Source organism: Mastomys coucha, unplaced genomic scaffold, assembly GCF_008632895.1.
Source record: "Mastomys coucha isolate ucsf_1 unplaced genomic scaffold, UCSF_Mcou_1 pScaffold18, whole genome shotgun sequence".
NCBI classification, from domain to species: Eukaryota; Metazoa; Chordata; class Mammalia; order Rodentia; family Muridae; genus Mastomys; species Mastomys coucha.
Genome location: NW_022196900.1, coordinates 98,578,312 through 98,593,713, shown reverse-complemented (window position 1 = coordinate 98,593,713; position 15,402 = coordinate 98,578,312). Strand labels below are relative to the sequence as shown.

The window sequence follows — 15,402 nt, the reverse complement described above, 5'->3', positions numbered from 1 at the left end:
GAGTTAACAGCGGAAGTAGGCGCCATCTTGCCATGGCGAATGCCTCTCAAGATTTACAGCTCCCCACAGAGAGAGATCTTTGTCTGAGCCTGGTCTACAGAGGGAGTTCCAGGACAGCCAGGGCTACACAGAGAAACCCAGTCTCGAAAAACGAGAGAGAAAGAGAGAGAGAGAGAGAGACAGAGAGAGACAGAGACAGAGAGAGACAGAGAGACAGACAGACAGTCAGAGACAGAGACAGAGAGACAGAGACAGACAGAGACAGAGGCAGAGGCAGAGACAGAGACAGAGAGGCAGAGAGACAGACAGAGAGACAGACAGACAGAGACAGAGACAGACAGACAGAGACAGAGAACAAAGCAGAGAAGGTAGCATGTGGAAATCAGAGGCCAGCTTTGTAGAGTTGCTGAAGTGGGGTCCCTCCTTCCATCTTCACACAGGTGGCAGAAATTAGATTCATCTGCCTAGCCTGGTATCACAAGCACTTTTACCTGCAAGGCCCCAGCCATCTTTCTTTATGAACCAACTCTAAGACTAGAAAATCATGAAAGTTTGAAAAGGCACAGGTTTTGAGAACTGAGCTCTGGGCCTGAACCTCTTTGGGCCACTTCCTGGCTGTGTGGCCATAAGCATGTGTTCCCATCTGTAAACTGTGTACCTTTCTGGGTTCTTGTGTTGACCTAATGAGAAAAGGCAACCAGGTGCCTGGCACACCATGCTAAGTAATAACACCGTTATCATTATTATGATCTTGTAAACTAAGGCCAAGAGAAACTCTCAGGGGTGGGAGGGGTCACCTGTGGAGCTCCAGAGCTGCTTGGGAAAGGTAGCTAATGAGAGGTTACTACACAGGCAGAGACTGAGTGTCATTTGATATAAAATAATTGGCCATAGAATGTCCTTGGCCTTGCTCAAATGGAAGTCACCAGAGTGGAGAGTCACCAGCGCAGCAGTTAAGAGAGCAGGCTGCTAATAGAGAACCCAACACCTGCAGGAGGCTCACAACCCCTGTAACTCCAGTTCCAGGGGATCCAACATCTAGCAAGTATGATGGGTAGTGTAGACATGTGCACAGACCCACACAGACCCACATACTACTAAGAAGAAGAGGAAGAGGAAGAGGCAGAGGAGGCTAGAGAGACAGCTTAGAGTTTGAAGGCACTGGCTGATTTTTCAAAGGACCCAGGTTCGGTTCCCAGCACCCTCATAAACCTGTAGGTCCAGTTCCAGGGCGATCTGACAGCTTTTTCTGGCCTTCAAGGCTATGTCCTTAACCTCCATCCCTACACACACACACACACACACACACACACACACACACACACACGCACATGCACACACAAACACAGAGACACAGACACACACACACGCATACATGCACACACACACATATACACATGCACACACACACACCCAGACACACACACACGCACACATGCACATGCACACATGCACACGCACAGACACAGACACACACGCATACACACACAGACACACACACATGCACACACACATACACACATGTGCACAGACACACACAAGCGCATACAAAGATAAAAATTTTAAAAGTCATGCCACTGAATAAAATTCAGAAACCTAAGGAAAGAGAGGGAGGGGAAAAAAGAAAATACAAACAAATAAACAGACAAACAAACAAACAAAACAGCTTTGAAATCGCACAGCAGCTACACTTAGCAAATAAGTACACAAGGTTTTTCCAGGCCAGTGGGACTAGTGAGGTTCAGTGATAAAGGTTTTATCATCACAGATCCACTCCACAGATGTCTACCTGGCATGGCAGGTGCTAATGGTCACACGACAGGTGCTAATGGTCACATGACAAGGTGCTAATGGTCACATGACAAGGTGCTAATGGCCACATGACAGGTGCTAATGGCCACATGACAGGTGCTAATGGCCACATGACAAGGTGCTAATGGTCACATGACAGGTGCTAATGGCCACATGACAGGTGCTAATGGCCACACAGCAGCACATGGCAGCATCATGGCTCTAAGGAAAGGCTAGAAAAGGTCAAGGAGTACTCACTGCCCACAGGAGCAAGGGAATTCCATGTGCAAAGGCCTTAGGGTGCTCGAATGCTTGCTGAGCCCAAAGTATTGAAAGAAAAGCAGTGGGTTCATAAATAAAACTGGGAAGGTGGTTGAGGGACAGGTGGGACTTCTCATGTGGACATTAGGGTTCTGGTCTAGCCTGAGAGAGCAAGGGGAGAAAGAAACGGGAGGGCTCTCAGCAAGAGAAGGGACAGGGTTTCAAAAGAGCCACTCTGGATGCAGCGTGGACACGAGCCTCCTCTCCTCACTTAACCCAGCTCAGCTCAGTGCTAGACCTTCCTGAAGGTTGTTGTACAATTTAATATTGCCGGTGACTACTGATTGACTCTGTGTCTGTGTGTCTGTGTGTCTGTCTGCAGAGGCCAGGTGAGGGCTCAGGATCCCTTGGCGCTCAGCTAATTAATGAATTTCAAAGCTCTTTGCAAGAGCAGCAAACACCCTAACTGAGCTATCCCTTCAGTCCCAACTTAAATTTTAGAAACAGCTTCTCACTGAACCTGGAGCTCAAAGACTCAGTTCCTCAGTCAGATCCGCCTGTCTTCACCCTCCCACAACCCCCATGGCTAGATTTACATATGCCTCTGCCACTCCTGGCATTTACGTTGGGGATCAGAAGTCAGGTCTACATGCTTGTGAGCACAGTACAAACTGGACCATCTCCCCAGCCCCTCTTTCTTTATGAGATGAACTCCTGCACTCAAGCAATCCCCCTGCCTCTATCTCAGTCTCTCTCTGTCCCTGTTTCTCTCTCTGTCTCTGTTTCTCTCTATGTGTCTCTGTCTCCTCTGTCTCTCTCTGTCTCTCTCTGCCTCTCTCTCTCTCTCTCTCTCTCTCTCTCTCTCTCTCTCTCTCTCTCTCTCTCTCTCTCACACACACACACACACACACACACACACACACACACACACATGCAAACTAAGTATTTCCATGACAGCTGTACATCACTGTGCCTGGAGAACATAATTACATGATTGTTACTTAAGCTTTGCTGAGAAAGGGCTTCAGTTCTTCCTGAATGAAGAAATGTCCCCATCCAGTGGCAGACGGGCTTTTCACAGGCTTATGATTGTGCTGGCTAAATGCAGGCTCCTGGCTTTCAGATTCCTCCACTTGCCGCTCACCCAGCTGGTGAGTTCCCGACCAATAGGAGACCCTGTCCCATAAAATAAGGTGAACAGCACGTAAGAAGAGACTCCTGAGATAGGCACACTCACACACATGAATTCACACACCTGAACACACACATACACACTGCCACATATGAACATACACACACAATGCCACCCTACCCTCCCTCATACCAAAGTGTGTAAACGGGTCTCTTAAGATTAAAACCTCGAAGTCAGCAGGGGTGGCAAAGCAGTTTCACACGTGAGACTCTGACTCCAAGCTTTTCCACATGGCTTTGGGAACACCTAAAAAAATCCTGTGAGCTCACAGAGACCATAAGGCAGCCATCAGAAGCGATTATCCTCAATGAGAGTTAACAGTAAGCCAGGGAAGGGCTTCCTTTTAGGCAATATATTGGGCTGACGCCCTCTGCTGGGTATCCAGTGTAACAACATGTTTTCCTCCAAGAGCCTTGAGGCTGTATTGGGGGATACCCATTAGGTCCTATCTGGGGTACAAAGGACAGGTCTGCAGAGTAAGCGAAACCTAGCTGCTTCTTTAAACAAAAGCCTGTCAGTGTGGGGCTGGAAAGGGCATCATCCAGCTGTCACGGCAGCTAGTGTGAGGGTCAGTGCTCCGGCTTGGTGGAGACTAGGTAAAGTGGGCACATGAGGCTAAGCAGTCAGTGCAGGACTTACCTGGAAGATAGAACCTCCTTCCAAAAGGCTTGTAGCTGAGCTATCTCTGTTGCTCTGAGAGCGAGCCTCGGGTAGGCAGAATGAAAGGGAAAATTAAACGGTCGATTGGTTTCTGGTGGTCAAGTCGGTGAATACCGCTGTGCCCCAGTGGGATGCAGGGTGCAGGCAAGCTGACCAGCCGCCTCCAGGCCCCGTCCCCGAGCATGCGCGGTGGGTAACCTTTGTGGTGGCTGTTTCATGAGACTACATTGCTGGTAGAAGTGGTAGGACTGCCTCTGGCAGCTGAGTTAAAGTATTTCAGGTGTTAACTTTCTGTTCCAAACAACACATCCACTCTCACAACTCAGAAATCTGGGTGGATCCAGTCTCTGCTCTGCGTCACTCAAAACCAAGATCAAAATGTTGGTCAACCTAGAGTCCTCTCTGACCTCGTGGGGAGGGTGTGCCTCCTGGCCCGCTCGGGCTTTTGGAAGAATTTGATTCCTGCTGTTACCAAGATGAGACCCTCTTTTCCCTGCTTGCTGTCAGTTGGGGGGTCAGCTGGAAGCTGCCCGCATTCCCTGGCTTCTGGCACCTTTGTCTTTAAAACCAGCGACAGTGGGTGGGTGCCTGTGGATTCCCCTTCAGACTCTTCTCTCTAGATCCAGCTACTGAAAGGCCTGTCTGGTGTGTGTATGTGTGTGTGTGTGCACACGTTTGTGTGCATGTGTGAGTATGTGTTGAGTGTGTGTATGTGTGAGTGTATGTGGAGATGAGATGACAAACTTCAGGTGTTAATTTTCAGGTACCACCTCCCCACAACATGCACACACACACACACACACACACACACACACACACACACACACACGAGGACTGCTGAGGACCAAGCAAGGAGGCTCAGTGTCATCCTCTTCTGGCAGCCTGTGAGTGAGCAGCAAGTATCAGGGATGTTGCTATTTTCATTTTCTTGACCGCTGCTTCCTCCCTCTCAGTCTGCAGACATTGACAACCACCATGCGCTCATCGAATTCAACGAGGCCGAGGGCACCTTCATCCTTCAGGACTTTAACACCCGCAACGGCACGTTTGTCAACGAGTGCCACATTCAGAATGTGGCGGTGAAGCTGATCCCTGGAGACATTCTGCGGTTCGGATCTACGGGGATGACCTACGAGCTGGTCATTGAGAACCCGTCCCCGGTGAGCTCAGCCTCTGCGTGGTGGCGTGTGGGGGTGGGGTGCCATGCTGGCTTGTGCGTGCAGTCCTGTGCTCAGATACAGCCACCGGAAGCACTGTGCAATCCCACACTGCCCACACCTAGCATAGCAACAAGACTCCACCCAATCCCAGTTCTGGTGCCCCCCAGGAGGCTTGGGGGCGTGTCAGCGCCCCCTGATGGGCACTTCCCTGCATTACATGCAACTGCCGCAAAGTGCCCAGTTCAGACCCTGACCTTTCCGGGCTGCCTAGTTCTGTTGCTTTTCTCTGATCGCACGCAGATCCTCTGTAGGACAGAGTCTCCTCTGTAATTGACAGGCTATATCTATAAGCTGTGAACGCCCATGTCCGAGCAGGTGACCGACACATGCCAGTTGTTATTCGGGCCCAGATCAGAATTAGGTCTGAGGTCACAGTCTAAATTATAATCTCGATTTAGGTTAAAGAGAACTGAAAACTTGGGAAGGCTCGGGCTTAAGGAAACTATGGTTATCGGGTTTGGAGGCAAGTACCTTTACCCACTGAGCTATCTCCCTCCTCGGTCCAGTACTACTTACTAAACATGACATTTCACCAAGGTGAAATAGTTCTACAACGAAGTACATGTGTTTTGAGGGTAGGGTTGGTGGTTTTGAGGTGTGTACCCCTGGGGAAAATGGCCACAACTACAACAGGGAGTGAACGTCCCCATCCCCGTCCCCATCACCCGTGACCTCGCCTCCTCCGCTTGCCAGCTGACATCAGGAGCTTCACCCGAGGGTGAGTCACTCAACATGAACTTCACCAATCCGCTTGGTAAATCAAGTAAACTCTCAGTAAATTCAAGTAAGTCCCCAAGAGTCATGGAGCGAGCCCTCACAAAGTGCTTTCACAATGCTTCCCCGACCCTGTATCCACCATAAGAAGCTCTTGGTGTTACTGACCTCTTTGATCACCTGCTTCTATTTCTCCTTTTTAAAAACTGTGGCAAGCCGGACAGTGGTGGCTCACGCCTTTAATCCCAGCACTTAGGAGGCAGAGGCAGGCGGATTTCTGAGTTTGAGGCCAGCCTGATCTACAGAGTGAGTTCCAGGACAGCCAGGGCTACACAGAGAAACTCTGTCTTGAAAAAACAAAAACAACAACAACAACAACAACAAAACCCAAAAAACCATGGCAAAAAATACACTTGTCATGGAATTTACATCTTCGCCATATCCATGGAGTTCAGTTTGGTTTAATTCTGTTCTGTCTGTTATGCAGCCATTCATAGAACTAGCTTGTGAAAGTGAAACTCCGGGCCCCTCATCCTCCACCCCTCACCCCACCTCCACCTCACCCCCATCCCCACCCCTCACCTTCACCCGCACCCCTGTCCTCACCATATCTCACCCCTCACCTCCAATCCCCCACCGTCACCCTTCACCCCCTTCCTCCCACTCTCACCCCTCACCCTTACCTCCTACCCTCACCCCCACCTCACCCCTAATCCCGCACCTCTCATCCATCACCCCCACTTCTCATTCCTCATCCCCCACCCCCACTCCCACCCCTCACTCTCACCCCTACCCCCGTCCCTCACCTCTCACCCACCTTCACCACCACCCCCAGTAGCTTAGACCACCATTATGCCTTCTGATTCTGTAAAAGCAGCTGCCTGGCGTGTAGCAGTTACTTGTCCTGTAACAAAAGCCACTACACAAGCGACTTGGAGGGAGGGTGATTCTGCCTCACAGGCTGAGGGTGGCAGGAGTGTAGGTGGCTGGTCACATGACATCCATAGTCAGGAAGCAGAGAGAGATGAATGCCCGGCTCAGCTCACTCTCTCTCCTTTTCATGAAGACTTTGAAGCCTGTGGGATGGTACCCACATCCAGTACATTCAGGGCGTGTTTCCCCATCTCACGGAACACTCTAGATAGCCCCTCATGGGCGTGCCTAGAGATGCGTCTCCTAGGTTGTCTTCCCCAGCATGTGTGATGAGCCAGCTGGGCTCAGCTACTTTCCTGTGAATTTACTTTCTGTCAGTCTCATGACCTGGACCTGGGGGCTACAAAAACAAACAAATGAGATAAGGTCACCTGAGCCTTCTCTTTTCTTTTCCTGTTTAGGTTTGTCTCTATTTCACTTGTGTAAAAGATTTTTATTTTATTTTCATTTGTGTGTGTGTGTGTATGTGTGTGCACATGTTTTACAGCCTGTTTATCTTAAAGCTCATCAAGCACAATAATCTTTATATCAATAATATGTAATATATAAACTATATTATATACTTATATATTATACAATCTGTTATAATAGATTATACATTATATATTGTATAGTATATAATATATAATGATAATAATAATTGTGATAATATTACACTCTGATTTTGTTGCTGTTTCATTTTTTGGTTTTGTTTTGTGACAGGGTCTCTCTATGTAGTTCTGACTGACCTGAACTCACTCTGTAGACCAGGCTGGCCTGGAATTCAGAGATCTGCCTGCCTCAGCCTCCCGAGTGCTGGGATTAAAGAAGTGCTCCACCATGCCCAGCCCTTCCTTTGTCTTGAGTTCATGTGGACAGGCAATTAGACGAGCAGAGTCTGGGTGAGGAGCCAGTGTTCTCACTTTGTCTGCATTTAGACCTAAACTGGCTCACGGCACTTTTAAAAATGAACAATTATTTTATTTCTTACACTGAGCAAAGCAGAGTCCAGTAACTGTGCTTGTTAATGAAGTTTTATCGGGATGCAGCCTTGCCTGTTCATGTGCTGCTGCCTCTGTTTACCTTTCTGATCCACTGGCAAAGTCAAAAATACTTACTACCTGCTCCATTGTGAGCTTACTCACCTTCCTTGGGAACACTCCGCTGCACCCTTTTTGCTTTACTGAATCCCACAAAGAAGAATTTAAAGACAGAGGCAGAGAGAGAAGGAGGAATTAACTCATAGTGAGCTCTCTTCTGTTTGCCTAGGGCTGTGCCAGTTAATAGTTTACTCAGCTAACTGAGAAGTAAGGAGGAAAAAATAGACTTTGAACAGTCTTTCCACTGTCTCTTTAAAACAGCAACAATGGATATACATATGCAAATGTGTACATTTGCATTCATGGCAATACAACCACATCGAGGTAACTGGTAAATGTGCTAGGTCATTAATATACAACTGTACACCACGAGTGTTATAAAAGGAACCTGGTCCTTTTGTCTGGGAGGTTTTCTTTGAGAACTTGGAATGTTTGTGAAATAACTTCTGAAGGGGAGAAAATGGGCTTGTTTGTGCTCTAAAGCAGGTTGTAACTCAGTGGTTTTCAACCTGTGGGTTGATACTCTAAAAGACCATTGGAAAAACACCTTATCTACATTACAGTTCGTAACAGTAACAAAGTTTCAGTTATAAAGTAACAACTAAAATAATGTTACAGTTGGCAGCACCACAGCAGGAGGAACTGTTAAAGCCACAGGAAGGCGGAGAACCACTGCTGGAACTGGAACAGGGGTTTGCGGCTGTAGCTGATTGGCTTTTTTTTCTTTTTCCACTTCCCATTTCTCTGTTTTCACTCCCTGTCTTACTCTAAATCTCTCCCTCCCTGGGCCACTGTGTTAAGTTTCGTATGCAATGAGCCTTGTCAGAACCTGTAGAGCGCCTTGCCTGTGGGCACAGGGTGGCACAGGGTGGCACTTGCATGAAGTCTCAGGGAGCTTATTGTTTTACTGTTGTCAGGTGTCAGAAACCCAGATCAGAGTGAGCAAAACCAGCCTGTTCTACAGAGTGAGTTCCAGTACAGCCAGGGCTATACAGAGAAACCCTGTCTCGAAAACCCAAAACCAACCAAACAAACAAACAAACAAAACCACGTACCTGGAAAGCAGCAGCTTCGAGCCTGGCTTGATCCAGGTGTTCCAGGGATGCTCAGGAATCCATCTCTTCCGGCTTCATTAGCTCACTATCTCAGCAGATTCTCCACTGGGCTCACTGGGAGTTCTCGCCACAAGTTCTCGCCAGGAGCCCCAATTTGGCTTTGTGTTGTTTTTGTTTTGTTTTTCAATTGATTTGTCTTATGTGGTCATGTGACTATCTGGAACTTCTCATTGATGCCAGAGGCTCTGATTGGCCACACCCTCTCATTCTCCTGGCTCTTAGGAGATCAGCTCTCTTGGGATTCAGACCTGAAAGGGATGGGCTAAGAAGACTGTCCGGCGGGTAAAGTGCTGGCTGGCAAGCATGGAATTGGTCTTTGATTTCTCTACATTTTTCATGTGAGCATGCCTATTGGCACCTGTGTGGGCACATGGATGTGTTTATCAGTGTTCATGTGCATGTGTGTGGTGGTTTGAATGTGCTTGACCCAGGGGGTGGCACCATTAGGAGGTGTGGCCTTGTTGGAAGAAGTGTTACTGTGGGGGTGGGCTTTGAGACCCTCCTCCTAGCCACATGGGAGTCAGTGTTCTCCTAGCCACCTTCCAAACAAGAGGCAGAACTCTCAGCTCCTCTAGAGCCGTGCCTGCCTGGACACTGCCATGCTCTGGCCTTGTTGATAATAGACTGAACCTATACACCTGAAAGCCAGCTCTAATTAAATGTCTTTTATAAGAGTTGCCATAGTCATGGTGTCTCTTCACAGCAATGAAACCCCTAACTAAGACTATGTGGAAGCCTAAAGTTGATGTCAGAAATCGTCCTCAGTGGCACTTTGACCTTATTCATCAAGGCAGGCTCTCTTAATCAAACCCAGATCTCACCAATATGGGCCGTCTCAGTAACCAGCCTGCCCTGCCTTCTAAGGCTGGAGTTACAGGTGGGCCACCATGGCCACCAAGCATTTGCATGGGTTCTGGGAATTCAAACTCCAATCCTCACACCCTGCGCAGCAAGGGCTCTAACTACTGAGCTGTCTCCCCCAGCTCTGAAGAAGTGAGTTTGGTCCCTAGTGTTCACATAAAAGAATTGGGTGTGCACATAAAGGAATTGGGTGTGAAGACCAGCCAGGCTAGCCGAACCATGAGCACTAGATTCATCGAGAGACTCTGATTCAAATACTAAAGTAGAGGGTAATTGTAAAAGACTGCTGATGTTGATCTCTGGCCTCCACATGTATGTGCACTCAAAACATACATGCTTCCATATACACATGAAAAATTGAAGAAATAGAAGAATGAACACACTCACACACACACACACACACACACACATTATACAAACACATAGAATTGAGAGAAGGAAAGACATCTCTTCCATAGAAAAGTTAAGGTGTGTCCCAGTGCCACCCAGAAGATGGGCTAAAGGATGCACACAGATGGGCTATGGGGACACACACATGGTGCCGTATCAGGAAGCGTTCCTTCTGCCTGAGCAGAACATCCCTGACAGGATCCAAAGATTAAAGTGGCAGTCAGTAATCTGCTTCCCCACTGAAGCAGTCTCAGTGGGGAGGACACTGGAAGGAAGCAGATGCCTGGTGAGAGGCTCCGTCCAGGCGCCATCCACCAGGGATTTGTATCTTCACAACTTTAAGTAATCTAGGCTCTTGAGGAGGTCACGTTGTCTTCAGCAGAGTGGAGTAACAGAGTGGGCTGGAGGGCTGGTGGGTTCAATCAGGGCAAGCATCTTCCCCCAGTTCACCCGTGCCGTTTCCTCTGTGCTGAGCTTGGCAGCTTCTCGAGGGACCTGCTGATGCATATGGAATCCCAGAGCCAGGGCCTTTTATATCAAAGGAAAGTTCCAGAGACTGGAATGGGAGGGCCTGGGACAGCAGACAGCCCCGGACAAGGTGTGATACTGCCTACAGCCCACATAGATGGCATCAGTGTCGGGGCTGGGGGACCAGAGGGACCGTGCAGAACCCTGAGGATTGCCTGTGGCTTCCTGTCTCTACTCGTGGTCACATGCTTAACCCAGCTTCCACCACTTGACTTTCTCAGGGGTCAGGTGACAATGGTCTCCTCGTCCACCCAGCCTGGCAAGGTTTTTCAGGGGATTCTTGGGTTTTTTGTTTGTTTCTTTCTTTCTTTCTTTGTCTGATTTTTTTCTCTCATTTAGTGGATGAGCTGGAAGGGAATTAATACATGAAAAGGAAGGGAAAGGCTTCAACCTGAATATTTACAAACAGGAGAGAACATGACAAGCCAGATGCAGAAAGGCCAAAAGGCTTTAGGAATAAACAGATTCAAAGGTGTCTACTTTTTACCGTCTAAAGCTTAAGGACATCACTTGCCACCTCTAGGTCATACAAAATATAATCTTGGTCCCTCAGATTAAAAAACCCCACCATAATGTTACTTTGAGGGGTGGGGCTTAAATATTATTATCCTTTTGAAATGGACCCACCCACCCCTGAAGACTGTTTGCACAGGTGCTAAACAGCACCCTCTGCTGGCCAAGCTGTGGAACTGCACTTTTTGTGTCCAGCCTACCTGGCAGCCAGACTTGTCATTGATGGGGAGAGCACATGCTGGGGAGAGGGGTTGGAGGGAGTTATACCCCACCCCCTGCCACTCTCCATGTCCGTCCAGCTATTGTATAGTAATAAACAAAATCAGAGGAAGTAGGGCTTGGCAGTGGATCCAAGGAACTCCCTATTTGGGTGAGCTATAGTCACCATTGCAGGTAGAATTTGTGCTTCATTTGTGTGTTTGTTTTGGTCTTTTAACTTAAAGATCTAAAAATCAAACACACAAACAACCCAGGAATGCAGGGGCTATCTCAGTTGATAAAATATTTGTTTTGCAGACATGCAGAACTCAATTTTATCCCTGTGTGGTGACACACACCCTTAATCTCAGCACTTGGGAGGCAGAGGCAGGTGGATTTCTGAGATCAAGGCCAGCCTGGTCTACAGAGTGAGTTCCAGGACAGCCAGAGAACTCCTGTCTCGAAAAGACAAAACAAAAACAAAACCAAAAACAAACAACTGAATTTGATTCTCAGGACCCTCAGCTCTGGGGATGTTTGTAATCCAGCTCTAAGAATGTAAAGATAGAGAAAGGTCAGTCTCTGGGCTCACAAATCCGACAGTCTAGCATCCTGTGCCAGATCCAGGGCAATGAGAGAGTTTGTTTCAAAAGAAAGGAGGGAGCGAAGGAAAGGGGGAGGGGAAGGGAGGAGGGGAGCGAACTAAGGCGAATGGGTCCTGAAGAACACCTGAAGTTGTCTTCTAGCTCGTGCACACACACACAGACACAGACACAAACACATGCGTACACACATGCATACACATGTGTACACACACATATGAACACACTAGCCTTACTTTGAAATAATTCCAGAAAGGCTGTAGTGGTAACCATTCATTGATACTTTTTCTAGTTGCCCCATTGTCAACAAATATCACAAACAGAGAGAGGATCCACTGTGTTTTGTTACTATGACTGTACCCCAGGACCCACACCTCAGCCAAGACCTGCGTTCAGCCCCTGAACCCCCGAACTATGTAACATTTTCTCTCTTTGGCAGTCCTGAGGAGTCCTGGCCAGTCATCCTCGAGACTGTCCCTTAGTCTGAATACGCCAGATGCCTTCCTCTGATTAGATCGGGTCAAAGCTTTCAGAAGGCCCTGACCAACTAAGGTGACGTAGACTTAGTGTTCTGCCCTCTCAGGGGCACCCAGTGTCCACTGACTCCCATAGGTGTCACCTTCTCCCTGGATGAGGGCAGTGCCTGCCAGGTTTCTCCTTCTCCGTGGTAGAGTCATTATTTCTGCTCTGGAAGCAAGTAGTAAGCCACTCAGCCCCCAGGGGGGACCTGAGACACCTATGCGGGAGCATGTAGTCACAGAGAATTCCATTACAAAGCTTTCTGCCTCCCCTGAGGTCTTCTGCAGGGAAGATTCCTCCTCTCCATTCCTCCTCTCCCAGTGTTTATTTTACTCAGTTGTATATAGCAGGACAATCTTGGGTCTATTTATTTTACACATCGAATTATAACTAACTGTTATTTATTTTTAATGGAGAGAATGTGAGGCTTCAGAACATGTGTGGGTGTATGTGGAAGCCAGAGGACAACGTTCCAGTGTTAATAACGTCTACCTTACTTTGAAACACAGTCTCTCAGTGGCCTGGAGCTCACTGGCTGGGCAGTGAGTCCCAGGGATGCTTCTGTCTCCACTTCCTTGGTGCTATAATTAGACGCATGATCCAGCACATGTGGCTTTTTATGTGCGTGTTAGTATTGAACTCAGGCCATCTGTGCGTGCATAGCAAGCATTTTACCAACTGTGGCATCTCCCCAGTCCCTGGCTTATCTTGGTCTAGCCTTGGTTTCTGGGCGCTTCTTTCAGCCTGGGTGTTGGTCTCCGTAACACATGCACACTTTTCTCAGTTGCTTTTGTTTTGTCTTGCAGTTTCCCTGTTTTCCATAATTGCAAGGGGCCCCAGGGCTCAGGGCATCTTTTCCCTGCCCCAGCCCCAGCCCCAGAATCAGCCAGATCCCTTTTTTGCCAAGTGTGAGTCTAGGATGAGTCGGCAGACACCGTCAAGTGTCTGGCACAACACCAGGCCCCAGACCCAGCCAGCAACCTGTCAGTCAACGTTTAATCTATGGAAAAAAACCAGCCTGTCTGGACAGTGTGGGGTTATGGGTAGAATGTACCCCATGTCCTCTACAAACAGTAATCACGTGGACGTTTGCAACTGTGACTCCCAGACCACACTGAGTCTCAACAAATGTTGGCTTTGGGTCTTGGCTGAAAACTCAGATCCCTTCTCCAGCTCACAGTGACAATGGGCTCATGAGTGAGTTACATAGGCTAAATATTGGCGGGGTCCGTGCAAAAAAAGACATGATGGGGAGGAGAACCTCACCTGTCCATCTCAGCCCCGACTCCTAGTAGCCTTCCCTGCTGCATCGAATGCTAGCTTCCACGTACCGGAAGAACACATCTTTGGTTCACAATGCAGCGGCTGTAGATATGACTATTGTCCTCAGCATTGTTAATGTTTTATCCATCACTGACTTTGCAGGGGAGCGGGGGTGGGGTGAGTGGGTGTGGCATTTGCTCATGTGTGTGGTGCACTCACTGTGGGGTATAGCATATGCTCTCATATGCAGCGCAGTCACTGTTGCCTGTGGAGGTCAGAGGTAGACGCTGAGTGTCTTCCTCCACCACTCTTGACGTTAGGGTCATTCCCTGAACCTGGAACTGTTTCAATTTGAAGCCCAGAAGGCTGTAGGAATCTATATGGCCCAAACAGCAAGGTTCAGTGTGAGACCCCATCTCAAAAAATGATTAAGATGGAAACACAGCTGAGGAAAACACCCCAATGTCAAACTCGGGCCAACATGCACATCCACACAGGCGAACACACATAAACACACAAATGCATGCACACACACACACACACACACACACACACTTTTTAAAAAGAATAAGGGCTGTCATCCATCCCAAAGTGTAGTCAAGGTCTGGAGCTCAGCTTGGTTTTTGAGATCCATGGTATTTGGGTATTTCTCTCTCCCCCCTCCCCCCTTTCCTTCTTACCCAGGCACTCTCTCCCCCCTTCTCTCTGAAGTTAAGGGGTGCATAATCCTAAGGCCACTGAGCCACACGCCCCTTCTAAGCCTCATCTAGATGAGCAGTTGGCTCACAGACAAGCCCTTACCAGTGTGCACATGGCTGTTTAAAGCATGTGTGAGAGGGTCCTCTCTGGGGTCTTACAACAAGGGAACACAGCACACCCACGTGACTCTACCATGGACACCTGCGACAGCACTTTAACTCTTGAAGACGATGCACTAAGAGAAATAAGCCAATCATAAAACGACCCAGCTTGGGTCTGGAGAGGTGGCTCAGTGGATAAGAGTATGCGCTGCTCCCTCAGAGGACCCGAATTGAGTCCCCGGCACTCACATCAGTGCCTGCAACTGCTGCTCCTACTCCAGGAGCCCCAGCACCTCTAGCTTCCACACACAGACATATAGACATCATCTTTAAAACAAAACAAAACATTATTCCATTAGCCCGTATTTGAGTCGGGGAAGGGGTTTTGGCTTGAATGGGGTACCCAGAGCAGTCAAGTTCAAAGAGGGAGAAAGGAAAAGGGGGGTAGGAAAGGGAGTGGGAAGAACTAGAGTGTATAAGACACAATCCAAAGTAGCTTGAGTGATCTACTAAACACTATGCATGAGCACGCTTTAAAAATGCTTACGACAGGGTGAATTTGGGGTATTCTTTAAGACACATAACCCACATGCTCTCCCTGCCTCAGCCTCGCAAGCTCTGGGATTACAAGTGTGCACCCCCACACTCACCACGTTCTCTAGGGTTAGGCTCATTTACAATTTTTAAGAGCCCTGCTTCCCCTCTCCTCCCTGGCTCCTCCTCCTCCCCCTCTCCTCCCTGGCTCCTCCTCCTTCCCCTCTCC

The 15,402-nt window shown here is 48.4% G+C and overlaps 1 protein-coding gene across 4 annotated transcripts in view; it reads left to right on the top strand.

Moving 5' to 3' along the window:
• The window catches only part of Fhad1 (forkhead associated phosphopeptide binding domain 1), a 128,632-nt gene that overhangs the window by 8,934 nt on the left and 104,296 nt on the right, over positions 1-15,402 (top strand). For all 4 annotated transcript variants that reach the window (XM_031379356.1, XM_031379354.1, XM_031379355.1 and 1 more), the window contains exon 3: positions 4,858-5,064. In XM_031379356.1, coding sequence (XP_031235216.1) covers positions 4,858-5,064 — 207 coding nt within the window. The remainder of the gene's footprint in view (positions 1-4,857; positions 5,065-15,402) is intronic.